At 37.5% G+C, this 18954-nt stretch overlaps 1 protein-coding gene and 1 non-coding gene across 3 annotated transcripts in view; both read right to left on the reverse strand.

The window, feature by feature from the left end:
• Positions 1–13667: 13667 nt before the first annotated feature.
• PDZRN4 (PDZ domain containing ring finger 4) overlaps positions 13668–18954 on the reverse strand; it is a 364845-nt gene continuing 359558 nt past the window's right edge. For both annotated transcript variants that reach the window (XM_039249358.1, XM_039249359.1), the window contains one exon: positions 13668–15423. In XM_039249358.1, coding sequence (XP_039105289.1) covers positions 13900–15423 — 1524 coding nt within the window. In that variant the 3' untranslated portion in view covers positions 13668–13899. The remainder of the gene's footprint in view (positions 15424–18954) is intronic.
• Positions 16570–16707, reverse strand: LOC120243267. Its single transcript, XR_005531265.1, has one exon. It is a non-coding gene; the product is annotated as a U8 small nucleolar RNA (small nucleolar RNA).

Below are 18954 nucleotides of genomic sequence, written 5' to 3' on the forward strand. Positions count from 1 at the left end.
CCTTAGTTTTAATTTCTTACACCTGAAACTTGGTATGAATTTCAGGGTCCAGTTCTTTATCCTCACTATTCATTTAACTATGAAGCCAAAGACAAAAGGGGAGGGAAAATGGAATTACACTTTTTATATTTTAATTTTGGAGATTCCATCTTGTCTAAGGTGTGACAGCATCTTGACTGATATGAATATTTATACACTTCATATTGCTCACTGTATAGCATCTATATGCCATTAAGATGGTGATTTCAAAGCCACAAAAATATTTATGCACAGCTGAGACTGGCAGCAAGGTTAAATAACCTCAGAAAATAAAGGGAAAGCCTTTAAAGTGCCAAAAGGGACTGTTTTGATCTCTAGAGAATTTCATGAGCTTGTTGACTGCTCAACTTCCTACTTAAATATTTTTTTCTACAGTTCCTGCCAAAGAAGGTCCAGCCATCAGATACATGGTGTCAACCTTTTTGTCTTCCAGCATAAAAATTTAATTCCCAGCGTATGACTCCTCATTAAGAAGGAGAAGATGAATGGATCTTCTATTTACATGCTTTTTAACATTTTCAGGTCAAAATTCAAATGGTAGTCGTGAAGATTCACTCAGCCTTCTTGACAGGATTCTCACTGAGAAGTCATCCGTTCTCAGCAATGCCTGGGTAATGTCATTGCAATGATGGGACCACAGAGCTGAACCTCTGTCTCCTTGCTGATTGTCAGCCATCACATATGGCTTTAGTCAGGGAACCTAGAAGACAACTTAAGTCATAAGTTTCACAGTTGCAGTTTAAGTCATTAAAACTTTTTAAGTCCTCTCAAGAAATTCACACATCTAATTTTCTTTTAATATGCCTGATTCATTTCTTAAGACTCGATTGCTTCATTCTTTCATTCTTTTATTAACTCTTTAAGGTCAAGTAATTTGCTCAAGTTCACAAAGTTTGTAGAGAACTAAGTCTAGTATTTTGATTCTTAATTCAGCATATTTTCCATCATTTCACACTGTATCTTAGATCAATCAAATATACACTCTTTCTTTCACACACATATACCATTCATATAAATATATATTTCTCTCTCTCTCCCTCTGTACATGTATTTGTATATACACACACAATTGTGTATACACACACAAACACCTACACACTCACACAACTGAAATATCCATGGATATACTCACACAACTGAAATATCCTTATAGTAACAATGTCTCATTTTATCTTCCATTACTTAGACATATATTTTGGAAGGAAAGTAAACATTTGTTAGAACTTTCAGACTATACATGTATGCAAAACCTACAAATGAAAGAAATTCTGATGACCCTTCTGGAAGTGTATACTATTTTTGCTAAAAAGTGTGTAGAAAGCACAAGTCTCTAGCAAGTTTTTATCCATCAAATTTTTGGCAATTTGGCCAGCCACCTAGCATGTTCATGTTTAATTGACCCATTCACCTTCCAATTGCTCCCTCAAAAATAGGCCTACCTTGGCATATGTAGTCACTGCAACTGGGGAGTCTTCTCAGAGAAAGATCCTAAGGCAAATCCTTATTTATTTTTCATACAATTGTACACTCTCATTTGTTGTTGAGAATGCAACTGTTAGTAACTTTCTGGAGGGCATTTTAAGAAAATAATTCAAAAGTCTTATAAGTGACATCATTCTTTAGCAGGCTTACTCCTGGTTACTTATCTAAAGGAAATATTCGAATTAGTATACATAGGTATATGAACAAGTATGTTTACTGCATCACTTTTTATTATACCAGCAGCAAACAATAAGAGAAAGGGGAAAAAAGCAATTGTTAAATAAGTTATGTTTTATCCATGTAATAGATACTTTAAACACTAAAAGTGCTACATATACACATTTATTGGTATAAAGTATATTATTAAAACACGACATAAACAGTTTATATCATAAGATCTGATTGTAGTTTAAAAAGTCATACATTATGTGTAGAAAGAGATTTAGAAAGACATTGTTTTAGGTGGATTCTTCTAGTTGCAGTAAATGGAAACTTTCTTAGGTTAGTATAGTAATTGTGATTCATCATGAACATATTATGAAGGGATATAAGAAATTTAATCATATAGCCAGTCCTCATGTTAAACTGAAGAAATTTTATTACCAGTCCCATAAAAAAAGCATATTGAACTGCAATAGTCAACCTTTATGGAGACAAAAACTAGATAGTCACAAGATTTTCCTATTTTGAGAATGCATAAATCCCTACTCTAGTTCTTTACCATTCTCTGTCTCTCTGCATTTCTATTGGCCTAAACATCAGCTAGTAATGGATGATCTCTTCAAAGTTCCAGTTCAAATTTTTAGCCAAATTTGATTGATCTGCTTGTTCACTATTCTTGTTTGGACAATGCTTATGTGCCAGATCACTTCTTAGGCATATGGCCAGTCTCAAGTTTGCATACTGTTGGGTTAGATGTCTACCCTCTGATCCAATTAGCTATGGTTAAGGGTGTCGGTTTTCATGGTACCATGAGGTGACCTATGAGGAGAAAAAACGACTACAATTCAATAGCAAAAATCAAATACTTCAGTTAAAAATAGGCAAAGGACTTGAATAGGCATTTTCCCAAAAAGAGATATACAGTTGGTCTATATGTACATGCAAATGTGCTCAACATCACTCAACATCAGGGAAATGCAAATCAAAATCATAATGAGATGCCACCTCACACCTGTTAGAATGGCTATCACCAAAATGACAAGAGATAAGTGTTGGTAAGGACGTGGAGAAAAGGAAACACTTGTGCATTATTGGCGGGAATGTAAATTTGGAGACTGCCATGGAAAACAGTATGGAGGTCTCTGCAACATTAAAAATAGAAGTGCCACACAATTCATCAATCTTACTTTTGGGTATACAGTTGACCCTTGAACAAAATGGATTTGAACAGCACAGGTTCACTTATATGTGTATTGTTTTATTTTTTTAAATGTTTTATTTATTTTTGAGAGAAAGAGAGACAGAGGATGAGTGGGGGAGTAGCAGAAAGAGGGGGAGACACAGGATCAGAAGCAGGCTCCAGGCTCTGAGTTGTCAGCACAGAGCCTGAAGCGGGGCTTGAACTCACAAACCATGAGATCATGACCTAAGCCAAAGTCAGACACTCAACTGACTGAGCCACCCAGGCGCCCCTATTTGGATTGTTTTCTGATAAGTACAGTAGAGAACTGTAAATATTTTCTTTTTCTTATGATTTTCTTAATGCCAGTTTCCTTTTTCTAGCTTACTTTATTCTAAGACTACTGTATATAATACATATAACATACAAAATATATGTTAATTGACTGCTCATATTATTGGTAAGTCTTCTGGTCAAGAGTAGGCTATTAGTAGTTAAGTTTTGAGGAGTCAAAAGTTATATGCAGAATTTTGATTATGTGGGAGTTGGTGCCTCTAACCCTGACATTGTTCAAGGGCCAAGCATATATGCAAAGAAAATGAAATCAATATATTCAAAAGATATTTTCACCCTTATGTTCACTGCAGTATAATTCACAATCGCCAAGATATGGGAACAATGTACGTATCCATTGATGGATGACTGGATAAAGAAAATGTGGTGTATGTATATGATGAAATATTCTTTCAGCCACAAAATGAAGGAAATCCTGCCACTTGTTACAACACTGATAGAGCTTGAGAACACTATGCCAAATGAAATAAGCCAGCCAGAGAAGGACAAATACTATTTGATTTCACTTATATGTGGAATTTTAGAAAGCCAAACTCCTAGAAACAGAGGGGAATGGGGGTTGCCAGAGGCTCACGGGTGGGGAAAAATGGGAAGATGTTGGTCAATGGGTCCAAACGCACAGCTATAAGATGAGTAAGTTCTTTGGATCTAATGTGCGGCATGATGACTATAATTAACAGTACTGTACTATATACCTGAAAGTTGCTAAAAGACTAGATTGCAATGTTCTTACCACAAAAATGGTAATTATGTGAGGTGTTGGATGTGTTAATTAACCTTGTTGTGGTAATCATTTGGCAATATAGGCATGTATCAAATTATCATAATGTATACCTTAAACTCATACAGTGTTATATGCCAACTGGCATATCTCAATGAAGCTGTAACAATTTAAATAAGAAAATAACAATAAGGGACATTTTTCTAAATTGTTGGGCACCAAATTGAGTTGTATATTTACTAAAAATAGTAATTTCTTATAATCTTAGGATGCTCTGAACTGGCATGAACAATTAGTAGTGTCATGAAATAACTTCTGCCATTTTTTAAAAAATATCAAGCTCTGGTAATTATGTGGAACATTAGAATCATTATACAGTGCTAGTGGGAATATAAATTTTTTATAATTGCTCATTTCATATCTGTACATTGAACACGTATATAATCTAAGACCCAGTAATTCAACTTCTAGGTATACGCCCATAGAAATGTTTGTATCATGTATATAAGAATGTTCATAATATTACCTGTAATCTTCAGGAATTGGAAATAACCCAAGTGTTTATCAACTATAAAGTAGATATATAAATTGTGGTAATCTCACAACAGAATACTACACAGTGATGAAAATGAACTGAAAATACACGTAACACCATGGATCAACCTCACCAACAAAATGTTGAATAAAAGGAGCCAGACCCAAAGAAAATACACTCCCATTATATAAACTTCAATTATAGGTGAAATTAATCTGTAGCGTGAGAAGCCTAGATAATGCTAACAGTTGGAAAGAAGGGAAGAGTGCTATTTGGGAAGCGGATTCTGGAGTGCTGGCCGTGTTCCAGCTGACAGGGTTACATAGGTGGGTTCATTTTGAAATATTTTTTTCTATGAGATTTCTATGTGTGTTTTACTTTGGCACAAAAATTTTAAATAGAACTCCGTAGGAAATAATTTTAAAAACTACTTGGAAGGGAAATATGGATGCCATAGACATTCTGAAGCTTAGCTTGTCCTGTATAGGTGCACTATAAGACTGCCAGTGGTCACTTTTGATGGTCATAGATGAGTTTCTATTAAAAGCAGTCTTTTACTCCAAATGTTTTCCCCCTTATAGGCTCTCTGATGCTTCAAAAGTGGTTATCTCACCCCACATTCTTTGTAATCATCAATGCTGCCTTAGCAGACAAGTGGAACAACTGGTTTTTAAAAATAATGATTTTGGGGCACCTGGGTGGCTTAGTCGGTTAAGCGTCCGACTTTCGCTTAGGTCATGATCTCGCAGTTCGTGGGTTCGAGCCCCGCGTCGGGCTCTGTGCTGACTGCCAGCTCAGAGCCTGGAGCCTGTTTCAGTCTGTGACTCCCTCTCTCTCTCTGACCCTCCCCTGCTCACGCTCTCTCTCTCTCTCCTAGAAATAAATAAAACATTAAAAATTTTTTTTAAAAATAACGATTTTGATATGTACTTAATCCTAAGCAAATCCAGGTGATATACTGTATGCCCACATTACTAAGGTCTCATTTTCCATTCTTTAAGGAGGGCATGGATATGTTCATACATAAACAGGAAAGTAACTTTATTCTAGAATCTTATCTGAGACCATGTCTAGTACCAAAAACAGTATCAGTTAGAGTCAAAGCAGAATAGAAATTGCTTTAAATAAGACAATTTAATACAGGGAAACGGTCAAGGGAGATGTAAAAGTCAAGAATGAGAATACCTAGAATTAGATATAATGGGAAGCCACAAACACTCCTGGGCAAGTGTTCCAGCTGTTCAGTGGCTGGTGTCCTTAGAATCTGGAGCCTTGGCTGGCTTGTCTGCGGGGAGCTGTAGCCATGAGGACATGTAGCTTCTGAGGCAGAGAGGAAGGAGCCAGAGGCTAATGAGGGTTGAGCTTCAGTGCCTCCCATTTGTTCTCCAAAACCATGGGAGGGGCTCAGTGGGTGGGTTCACATGGCCACATGTTTTTGTAAAATTTGTAAAATTAAAATATTGTAACCGTCATCAGTTCAGACTACTGGATTTTATTCATTCAATTTTCTTTCACATTTCCCCTCATGTCCTGACATGATGATAGGATGGCCACAGACATTTTGGAGCTCAAACTAAATTGACATTTGGGGCTCAGAATAAACAGGTGAATTACTATTATTTATATTATTAATTATATAATATCTACATATTATTCATATTATTATTAATTATATAATTAATATTAATTATTATAACATATAATTATATAATTATATGATGTATAATTATATAATATATACACTATTAATTATATATTAATTATATAATATATACATATGTAATATGTATATTATTTATTATATAATAGATATTACTTAATATATGAAAATATATATTGATATATATATTACTATATAATTACTTAATTTTTACTTATTGCGTTGTGAATTTGTCCTATGCTTCTTAGCAGGGAAAGCATATGAAGAGTGGAGGAGAAACAAGCTTTAAAATATACAGAATTAGAAGCAAAGCTAGGGTAAATGTTTCAAAGTTTTTCAGCTCATATATGGAAGGAGCTTGAAAAAAATCTTTCCCAAATTTCATAATAATCTTAACAATTTATTTGACATTACCAATATAGAGAAGATGAAATGTTTTAAACTATCAGAAATCAAATTTTCATTAACTATGATAAAGCAAAGATTGAATTATCTTTCTATTCTCTCTATATAAATAATCACAAAATATTTCTCTTGAAAAGAGAAGCCTGTCGCCTTCCTATCTTCTCTATAAATATACAAGATTCTGCAGATCTAAGCCATTCTTCTAAATCACAACTGTGTAATGTTCTAGAGTGTATAATGCATATGCAGTCTTTCAGCGGGTGATAACCATCATGAAAAATGGCTTCTTTTTTTGGTGAATAATGGAGAGTGGGTGGGCATTATTTTATACCAATAAACTGCGTTCTTATTTTCCCTGTTGAAAATGTCCTTATTTGGTTCACAGGCAGATGATGAGATTTACCTAAGATAGCTCCATAACAACTGTGATATGGGTGCAACGAAAGGAAATTTGGAATAGGACGTTTTATTATTTATTGACAATTGTTAGAATGTTAGGAATAAAATGGGCCTCAGAGATCATTTATTCCAATATTATCATTTTACAGATGAGAACATGAGGACTCAAAGAAGGGACATAACTTGCTCAAGATCACAGAAATGATGAGAACTGTCCCATGGTGAGTCTTCATTCAGGGTTATGAGGGCAGAGAGGGCTTCCCTAAGGTGGTGGCAGCTCATAGGAAGCTCTCACCCTTCTTAGCCCTCCTGTGTTCCTCACTGGCTCCATCACTCTGTGCTGATTTCTTAATGGTTGTTGTTTTTTTTTGTTTTGTTTTTTTAATTTATGAGAGGGAGATAGAGACAGTGTGAGCAGGGGAAGATCAGAGAGAGAGGGAGACACAGAATCTGAAGACAGGCTCCAGGCTCTGAGCTGTCAGCACAGAGCCTGATGTGGGGCTTGAACCCATGAACCATGAGATCATGACCTGAGCTGAAGTCAATGCTTAACCATCTGAGCCACCCAGGCGCCCCACTCTGTGCTGATTTCTTGATACAGTCAGATTTCATGTGTTCATACTTCATCACCCTAAGACAAGAAGTTTATTAATGACTCATGTAAAGCAGGGAACACACTGAACACTGTAGTCTCTCTAACATATTTCCTCCTTTGAAGTGTTTTATACCATTTCTGTTTTGTGTGTGTGTGTGTGTGTGTGTGTGTGTGTGTCCTCCATCTGATTGGTTTCCTGATTAGTGCTCTGTTTTGAGAAAAGAAGTCAGGCTAAATTAAATAGATGCAAACAGAAAGCTATGCTATATTCATGTACCTCACAAACCTTCCAGGATATGCCGGCCAGTTTCATCCCATTGGATCTGTTCTTATCACCACCAAAGAGGTGAAGTTAAACAAAGGTCTTGGTTTATTAAATTTCTTGTTCAAACACATTTTGGGTTTGAATAGCTAGCATTGACTATGCTTCCTATTAAAACACCAGGCTGTAAAAACTAGTGACAGTCCCACAAATGGATATCCAAGAGGTTTTTTTTTACAACAGTGGCACATGCTGGTCCTGGATGTGTCAAGCAGCACAGTAGAAAGGGGTGATAATACATTTGAAGCAGAATGTAGTTATGTACCGGTCAGCTGAGACAAAAGCAAAATCTACCATCATCATTCTCCACCACAGACAGCATGCAATTAAAAAAATAGGCTGATCAGTAAAGTAGAACCAAATGAGAAAGCTAGCACATTTGATGACACAAAGAAAACGGTGGCAGGTGTCTGGACTCCTGTTTGAGGCAGAACTTACGGATTTTAGTGAGCAAGTTGCCATTAACTCTAATACCCATTTTTAATTAACGTGGAGGCTGGCAATAGTGGAAGAAAGAGAAACTGTGGGGGAAGACTATCACTAGTTTGCATCCGGAATCTATTGCTTCGTAGCTATGGAATTCATGGCATACTAGCCACAGTTTGCTCACCTATAAGTAAAAACAACAGCTAATATCTATTGAGTCCCCACTCTGTGCCAGCACTGGTCTAGCTTCTTTAGATGTATCAAGCCACTTAATTCTCAACAGATGAAAAAAGCTATAATTGGGACACCTGGGTGGCTCAGTCAGTAAGTGTCCGACTTTAGCTCAGGTCATGATCTCACAGTCTGTGGGTTTGAGCCCTGCATCGGGCTCTGTGCTGACAGCTCAGAGCCTGGAACCTGCTTCACATTCTGTGTCTCCCTCTCTCTCTGCCCCTCCCTTGCTCGCTCTCTGTCTCTGTCTCTCAAAATAAAGACATTAAAAAAAGTTTTTAAAAAAAGAAAAAAGCTATAATTATCTCCCCTGTACCAAGCAGCAGCAAGCTTAAGTATACAAAGATTTGTTAGGAATATAAACCTAGTAAATGGCAGAGCTGCGAGGCAGTAAATAAGTAGTGGATATTAATAAGTTAAAAGCATGTAGTGGGATACTGAATAATAGGCAGGGCTCTAGCTTATTGATGGCCCATGAGCCCAGAAGAAATGCTTTTTTGCAATATAGCAGTAGTGAGTAGAAAGGGTAAAAAATGCATGGCACCCAAAATTCTGAGCAGCTGTTGTTTGGTAAAATGGAAGAAATGCCAGAAGTACATATGTGACAATGGTTACTCACTGTGCAACACACTATACTCATGACAGACACATTATAGGAAAAAAATATTAGACAGTATTGGGTAGAAAGCCAAGTGAGTGTTAAGACAATACCACCTAAGAATGTTTAGAAATAAAAGCGGCTGCTAGCAACGGCTAGAGAGAATCTCCCAAGAGATGGGAAAGATACAAAATAAACACCTGTTCACATCACCAGAGGGATGAACAAGGAGAAAAGAGAAAGTTTTGTCTAACATGCAAAGTACCACAAGCCAAGAGTGGCGTTGGAAATGGGAATGGCATGAAGTGGGGCTGCCGTGTACACTGGCCCTGCTTTGGCTAAAAAGGGCAGTACACTTGAGAGGAAACAGCAAAAAACAGAAGAACAAAAAAGTCTCAGAGCGCTTCTCAATAGGTGACTATTGTGGTTAATTATTTTTGTCATTGCCTTCCAGTCGTCAGTATTCACTGCAGCTCTGAAGTGATATCATGCATTTTTATAGGAGGAAATGGTTTGTTCTGTCTAAAGTTTAAGTCCTTTAATGTACTTCCAAAGACATACATTTTGAAAAATAGTGACAGAAAAGTGTAGGAAGAACAAAACTTCAAATAAGTAAGAAATAATTTGCTTGGGGAAATATATTTTTTACTGTTTTTTAATAAATTAGTTGGTGAACCTATTGCAGTGTTCAACTTTATTAACTGAAAATTAATAAAATTATATAATAATTATGATGCTGTTATATTAATTTTTAAAAAATGTTAATGTTTTTATTTTTATTTTTTTGAGAGAGATAGAGAGAGAGAGAGCATGAGCTGGGGAGGGGCAGATAGAGAGGGAGACACAGAATCTGAAGCAGGTTGCAGGCTCTGAGCTGTCAGCATAGAGCTTGATGTAGGGCTTGACCTCATGAATCACGAGATCTTGACCTGGGCCAAAGTCAGACGTTCAACTGACTGAGCCACCCAGGCACCCCTTATATTAATGATTATTAATAGAAATAAGAAAATAATGGATATTAACTAATGATAAGAGTATAAATTCATAGAAAATAAATTAATTAAAATTGAAAGAATATTAGTTTGAAGGTACATCAAATTATTCATCTGCCCAAGGCACAAATTTCCTGAGGTCTCTCTTGGAAAGAGGTGTGAGATTAGGTGTGAAGCAGGTTGAGGTTAAATTATGGAAGTCCTTAGATAATAGTCTCAAGACACTCAGATTTTATCCCATGCTCAGGAAAAGACTCCGGAAAAGACCTGCTGAAGTAATTAGGCACGAAATAGTGACAGCCTAGCCAAAAGGTGATTTAGGGTACCAAAGATACATTGACACATTTTAAAGAAAAAATAACACTGCTTTGTGACTGACCAGGTAAAAGCAAAATTCAAGAAGCGTAGGTGATAAGCATGAGAGAGAAGGTGAACAATGGCACCCATCACAAAACAAAGAATTTGAAGCAGAAAGCAGAAGCTCATTGGAGGGATAAAAAGAATGTGTTCAGGTGGAAATTTAGACACACCCATAAGACAAGGATTAAGTCAGCATGTAGCTATGGGAAGGATACCTTAGAGGAGTCCTCCCTCAGCCTGCATTATGTCTTCATAGAAGAGTCTGCACAAAATAAGATGGTGACAATAGCTGTCTTCATGGCATGCCGGTGAAGAAACACCCATGGAATATGCATTGTTTTCCACCTCCTAGGTCATTCATATGTGGATCCTAGCACCAATTGCTGTCACATCTTGAATATAAAAGGCAATAAATCTATGGAATTTCAAATGTAAGCCCAAGTAAAATATTTTCTTTCTTTATATTCACACATTTCTTCAGAACTGAAATAAAATATCTCACATATAATGAATTATTTTTCTTTGCTGAGCAACAGATTTATTATTCATTGACTAAAAAAACATGTTTAGCACAGATATGTAGAAAGATAAAAACATAACACTCAGATTTTCACTGATTTTTGAAAAAGACATTTCTCAACTTGTAGAATGTATAAACACAGACATGAATGATACCGATATCACATTTTTAAAAATTGGCAAGAACAGTTGGCCTTAATAAAAATAAAATTAAACTGGTAACTTTGGAAACACTGCGTTATGAGATGCGACCATGTTTCTTCAGGAAAAATCTACATGTTGGCTCTAAGTCACATTTATCTATAGGAGTAATTTGAATTCAGTGAATATTAAAGCCCAGTTATGTCAAGAGGATAAACAATAACCACAGGCATTAGGTCAGGAAAAAGCTGAGCTCTTAAGATCAACATTCTTATTTTAAAAGCTCTAGGTGCATTCGGAATAATCTTATTGATTGTATTAATAATGGCTAAAGTTGGAAGTGATGAAATTTTCAGTTGCCTTAGATTGCTATTACTATCACTATCTTAAAATTTTTGAATCCAGCTTTTCATTACATGTAATTAAGATTCATTTTTTCCCCATCTATGTGAAAGCTTTTCAGGAGATAAGAACTTGGAAAGGTAGAAGAGTGAGGAAAACTAACAAAAGGACCAATATGTGGAGGAGAGAGATAAATGAATACAATAATTTAATTCAACTAGCATTCATTATTATTCAAACGACAGTCTACAAAGGTTTGCAAAGAGAGAGGAGGATGCAAGGGCCAAACTCCATGAACGTAAAATCTATGCAGGGAGACAATAAATTCTATGTGTGTGATTCAAATAACAGAAGAAGACAAAAGGAAGGTAAAACAATACTGCAGGTGCCTCATAGTGTATGCCAAAATGCTGAGAGAATCTGGTATCATCAAAACCGGCTCCAAATAGAATGCGTATATGGCATTACCCTCTCAAGGAGGTATACAGTTTGGCACAGGAACCACAGACAGGAGAATAGTATAAGATAACTGGAGTGGAAGTGGGAAGCCAGGAATAAACTCAGAGAAGATCTAAGAAGGAGGAGCATTAGGCAAAGTGGGCAAGTGAATGAGCGCAGGGAATATAAGGCCAAGGCATCAGAGTCTGATTCATGAGCTAATAAGAAGCCACTGTCAGCTTTTAAACAGGAAAGTAACTTCAGAATTATTTAGATGTTGTGGGTCTACTGTGTCTCCAACAATGTCTTGGGTTGAACGAAGAGGTGATCAAACTCAGTCTGCATATGCATGGTCAATCTGGCCTTTACCCTGGAGGTATGAGTGACACATACATGGTTTTTATGATAAAAAGCTAGATTTCAAGAAACTATCTGATAATCAGGCAATCTCATTTTTTCATAAATTGGCATATAAAGGCATTTATAGTTGACTATGATCACAATTATTATAAAGATGATTCGCCCCAATTTATTCCCAAATGATTGAATGAATAAATGCATATAGTGCTATGGAGTGAATTCTGTTGCCCCAAAATTCATATTTTGAAGTTCTAACCTCCAGTGCGATGGTACTTGGAGATGGGACCTTTGGGCAATAATTAGGTTTAGATGGAGTAATGAGGGTGAAGTTCTTATGAGGGATCCAGTACCCTTATCAGAAGAGGCAGCAGACCACTTTCCTTCCTCTCTTTCCACCATCTGAAGACAGAGGGAGAGGGTGGCCATCTGCAAGATGGAACAGGGCCCTCACCTAGTTGCTGAACCTGCTAGCACTTTGATCTTGAACTTCACATCCTCCAGAGCTGTGAGAAATACTTTCCTGTTGTGTAGGCTACACAGTCTATGGCATTTTGTTATGGCCAAAGCTGGCTATTTTTATTTATTATTATTAGTTCATATTTCTTATCTCAAGCTGACCAATACACTTAGTGTCATTATAAACATTTTCCGACACTTCACTGATCCTCTCTCCTGGTCCCTCCCTGAATTTTTCCTGGCTTTACCTTACACAGGTGGCAGATAAAAGGAGATAACCTCATATTTACTGGATGTTTAGTTAGCACCTGTTAGATGGTCTACATATATTATCTAATTTAATCCTCATAAGAATATGTGACACAATGATCTATAGGAAGTATTTTTGAGATAATTTTATTGGGAAAAAAGTGAAAGAAAATGTACACATTTGATAATCCACAATTAGGAATCTTCTAAATAGTGTACATATATAAGTAATTTAATCTGGTAACCACAGTGGACAATGAAAATAAAACACTCCTTGATAACTTTTCTTAAGGATAATCAATAATTTATTTTTTATTGTCACAATTACCACAGTTATCTAGCTACATGACCAATGTCACTACATACCACGGAAGATTGTCCACTTACACTTTACTGAGACAAAGACAACGGCCATTGATGTGTTAATGTACAACGGGATGTTAAAAGGAGATGGTTTTTATGTGTAAGACAAGACGTGGCACATGATTTATTTATTAACAGATTTGATTTAATACATATTATGCCAAGAAGCAAGCATAGAAATGTTTTGGCATTGAGTTGTTATTAAAGTAGAAAATAAGCAAACTAGAGAAATAAATCCAGATCTTAACTTACAATAGATACATTAAAGTAGGAAATTAATTGGCTCCTCAGTATTTTTGTTCAAGTTTTTTGTTTTCTTTCCTTTTGTTTGTTTTTTATATATAAATGAGTAATATGAATATATCACAAGTTAAAGAAAGATCTCAGCCAAAAAGAAGTTAACAGTATATGAACAACAAATGAAAAATTACCAGGTATTTTTGCTTACAAAAAATTTAAACTATAAAGAGTCACAAAATATATATAAAAATGCCACATTGAACGAGGCAATCATACTCTACCCAAACTGGTAGCGCCCTCCTAACATCGGCTGCATCGCTGTTCATTCGGTCATACGGTGGTGACTGACAAAAAGGCATTATGAACTCTTGTGCCATCAGGAGATTTGGCCCCATGGGTCATCAGTTCTTGGATTGTCATCCAGTTGTCCAAAATTTTCTTGTTTCTTTTTTTCATCATCTTTTTGTGACTCAGTTCAAGGATGCTGATCTCCTTTCTGCCCTCGCTGCCACTCTGGGGGCTCTCCTTGAGACACTCCAACCGGCTCCGCATCATGAACTCCCGGCGCCGCCGCTGCTCCTTGGCCCGAACCAGGTGTTGCTTTCTTTCCTCTTTGCTCCAGTAGCGGCCCATTTTCATCTCGCTCATGGTGTCATCATCTGTCGTCATCCCACTGCGCTCCTCCTTGATCTTTAAGGCACGTTCCCTCAGAATCCGGTCTCGTACTGGTCTCTTTGTTATGTACCGTGTCCCGTCGCTCCGAATTTTCACCTTCCATTCCATCTTGGGCTCTGAACACTTCTGAGACTCCTTGCACATGCTCACTAAACTCAGCTGACTCTGAGCATACTCAACTGCAGATTTCTGTTGAATCAACTGCATGTAGCTTTGATAATGGCGGGCATGGGCTGGGATGTTTGCATATCTATAGGAAGAGCTGTGGTAAGGAGAGAGGTAAGGGATGTGTTCCCTGCTCGATTTCTCCTGATCAGAAAGCCTGTTGCTCTCTGAAACCTCCTTGCCTTCAATGCTGCCACCTGCTTCAGTGGTTCTGGCTTTGGTGGAGGTCAACTCTTTACTGCTCAGCCCGGAAGAAGACTGATTGGCAGCCATTGTGCTTCTCAGGTTTTTCTTATTGGTGAGGTTGATCATTCTCGGCAGGGAACTGTCAGGGGAACGGTCCACGGTGAGTGGAGTGCTTCGGCAGCTTTCAGCTGTGTTGTAAGCGCTAGAACTGTCCTTGTCGGACTTTTCTGGGTGCTCGATGATGTCATCTAGCTTTCCCCTTTGCATATCTAGGCTGGTGTTATAATTCCGGAATCCTCCATCATGCAGCGCCCAGAGGTCGCCATACTGGTCTGTCACTTTCTGGAGGCGGTGAGCCTGCATGATGTTCTGGCACTCCAGCTCAATGTTTCTCAGTTCTTCGTTAAGCAACTGTAGCTCGTGCTCCACTCCCTCTTGTTCCCCTTGATGGCATTCTATTGTGCTGCTCGAGTAATACAGGTCATATTCCCCATGGTTCCGAATCTTGCATTTGAGCTCCAAGAGCTGTCGGAATCTTTCACACTCCTCATCTGGGTTGCCAATGCAGTCTGAGTCGATGTATTCACCAGACACGAAGCTCTCATTACACTGGAGCTCCACGCTTCCTAGCGTGTCTTGGCTCTGCCCCAGCTCTCTCTTGCTCTTCAGAGATGCGCTGTTGGGACCCTCGGCTGCGTTCTCCTGCTCTGAGCTCTCGTCGTTCCGCAAGCTTTCATCGGTGCGCCCCACCCCACTGTCCTTCTCGTGGTTGTTGGAGGAGGACGTTGCCGTATCTGTTGTGCCCTCTTCTTCTTCTTGTTTTTTTGGCTAAGAAAACCAAGTTGAGAGAACAAAGAAAATTAATAATCTTGAGAAACACTGATTGGCGAAAAACTCAAAAGAGTGATGCTTCTTGGCAAATGTGCAGTTCCTAGAGAGCTGTTCTAATTTTAGTATCCATGACACTTTTAGAGATAAAGGCAATTAGCTCAAGTCAGCTTTTTCTTAATTAAAATAAACCAAAGCTGCTTGGATATGGCTGTCATACTTGACTTGGGAATAAATAAAACATTAGGGCACATTTAAATACATGATCCTTACCTTAAGGATCTCTCTTACTTGGGAAACTGGCATGCAGGGGTGTAAATGAGGTGCCTTTAGGAGTCTCTGAGATGGTAACACACAAAAGGATGAGGGAGACAGGTGGTCTAAATGGTCTTCTGCAGAACGGAGGCCTGGAGTTCTGAAGCCGCATCACCTTACTATGATGATTTTTTTCCCTGAACTTTAAGTTCAGAAGAAACTTCACTGATATAGTAATGGTAAGCCAAACAGCACAGTGTTTCAAGAATAGGTTAGTACTATAGTCTCGGACCTTCTCTCTATCGAGGAGGAACTTTAATCCCAGATGTATTCAGCTTATTAGTGACACACAGAGAGATGGAAAAGGCTAGTGCCATTCCCCACAGTCAGGATTTCTTTTATGTCCAGGATGTCATATTTCTGGGTACATGTGTCCTGACTGACCTTAGTCCGTCTCCAAATCACACTGCTGAAAAGCAACTATGTCATCTTAAGGCTTATTTGAGTGACATAAAAAATATTTTTCTACTCTCAGTAATATCGTTTAAAGGTGAATTTTATTCTGCTGAGAGTGACAGTCCTCATGAAAATCGAAGGAGCACTGATTGCCAGATGTGGGCATAATGTGAAAAAGTATATTTTTCACATATGTGTGAATGCATACTCATAGGTAAACTATTCCTCGGTAGTTTTTGGTTTTCATGCAGAACAATTAACTTACTGCCCGAAGAGGATGCGTATGTAGTTCTTTCTCTGTGAACAGGGTAAAGTTATTGTTTTCTCCACCACTCATCATATACGAGTCTACATGGCAGTTTCTACATTGTATTTTCTTTATGTGTAAATCCACTATTTTATACATATTTTCCTCTAGTAGGTATAATTATACAATTCAATAAAATTAAGCCTGTTAGTGTTGCAAGCCCTGATCACACAGAGACGCTAATCACGCATCATGCAGTCTCCAATCATCATGTTCTGATCTGCCCTCCCGAAGGAGGAACAGGTAAGGATTATCCTACCTGATGATAAAGCCTGTTAGTGTTAAAGAAGAATAATTAAAGAATGCATGAACAAAGGTATTCTAACCCAGGTTTGAAAGAGTCTCTCAAAAAATTGTTTTAGTTTTCTTCCACAGAAGTCATGGTAGAACAAAACATAACCTCAGCTGCAGAGGAGAGAACATGACCATGTGTCATTCTTGAATTCTCAGTCTTTCCCTAAAATATTTCTCCTCATTTGTTGAAAACATACTGAGATTTTTACATGCCTTATTGGTAAAAAAAAAATAACATTATAAATAAGTAACTGAGGGCTTGGTATATCCGTATGTTCCTTGCTACAAGCTGACAATAGTATCCAATATGGTGACATCAACATGCTGTGACATGACACCGCCAGAGGATGTTATTAAGTTGGACATTTTAGGTTACATACCACAGTACTGACATTTGTTTTTTCATATCTTTAATGAGCTTAAAAAATACAAGAAGGTTAGTATTTCTTTATCTTATTTTTTTGTTTATTTATTTATTTTGGAGGAGCTAGCGCAAAGGAGGACCAGAGAGAGACAAAGACAGAGAATCCCAAGCAGGCTCCGCACTGTCAGTGCAGAGCCAGATGCGGGGCCCAATATCAAGAACCATGAGATCATGACTTCAAGAGCTGGACGCTTAACTGCCACCCAGGTGCCCCTCTTTATCTTATTTTTATATGGAGTGCAAAGGATACAGACAAATTATACCATAAGCGATGTTCCACAGTGTGTCGAGAGCAGCCGTAAGGCCAAGGATAGTGTGTAAAGTGAAATTTGTAATGTCTACATACGTGTATTTAAGTTTTGTAGTATGGATATACATCTTATTTTTATTTTTTTAATTGAATTTGCCTCTCTGTAGTCACTGGTTTATGAGCAAATGTGAAAATAAAAAGGTTTTCCATTCTCAAACCTAGAATTCCTAGTTTCTAACGTAACACTATTCTATCATTTATCATTTCCTATGGAATTATTATGGTGACAGGCTTCTACCAAGACATTTCTAATGTACTATTATTGTTTATAAGGGCAAAGGACTTTTAAAGGTTTCTGTACTTCTTATCATTTTTCAGTCTCATGGTGAAGAAAAATTTCCACACGATGAGAATCTAACCTCAGGGACATCTAGTGTTACCTCAAAAGACCTCGCATTTGTATTACATCTGATGAGTAGGCAGCATTTGACACCCTATCACTTCACCTGAACAGGATTTCTCCCTTCTTTCTTTATTCCAACATCCTCCTGTCAATTCTGTATCAGGTCACATTTTGTATCTAAGAGAGAAAAAGCCTCGAGCAAGGACTTTCTGGCTTGTAACTAGCAGCTGCCACCAAAAAATATCTTTATCTGTGGCCAGCGTTGAAGTCACACATAAAAATTTCAGTCTGTCCTACCTATATTGAAAAGCAATCACCACAATAGCAGCATTAGTTTTGAGCATGGGCTACTGTTTGTGAAGTGGCCAATGAGCATCCATGCTCAGCACGGAGTAGAGCAAGTGGTTATGTTGACACTGTAGTTTGCAATATAAGGATTTATTTAATATATGGGCATAGGTGCACACACACGCGCGCGCACACACACACACACACCTCTGTTTTAGAATGCTAGCATGTCAGTAAATTCCATCCTTCACTTCGTAAAATGATAGGATGCTTGTGTTTCATGTCCCTACGCCTAACTGTGCAGCATTTAAAAAAAAAATTATCTCTTAGAATGTGTTAAGAATTAATGTTGAGAATAAGATGATAAGTAAACAAAATCAATAAACTGACGGCAGAAGTGTTAATGAGTTTGTATCAGGCAGTTGAATAACATGAATTCAACACACAAAAAATCTAGAAAATATTTTCAAAGATCTAGTATATACTGATCTTGTTTTTATCCAACAGGAACAACAACAATCAGAAAAGAATCCCAAAACTCAGTTTTCCACAAGCCACTCTGTAATCTTTCACCAGCAATGAATTAAGAGCAGGAACTTTGTTCATTTTCTTTGTGTTCTCAGGATCAAGTGTGGTATGTGGAACATATTAGGAGCACAGCATTTTTGGTTGAATGATTATGTGAGCCTAAGGCAAGATGATATCAACAATCTCAAATAAGGCAACTCTTCTTCAGGAGTATACAGGTGGAACTGTGATACCAAAACCACAAACAAGACTGATGGCCTACGGCATGTCACCATCATACTGTAGTTGCCCAAATACTCAAGCAGACACATTTATATTTTAAATTG

This window comes from Hyaena hyaena, unplaced genomic scaffold (assembly GCF_003009895.1).
Source record: "Hyaena hyaena isolate Hyena2069 unplaced genomic scaffold, ASM300989v1 scaffold_334, whole genome shotgun sequence".
NCBI lineage: Eukaryota > Metazoa > Chordata > Mammalia > Carnivora > Hyaenidae > Hyaena > Hyaena hyaena.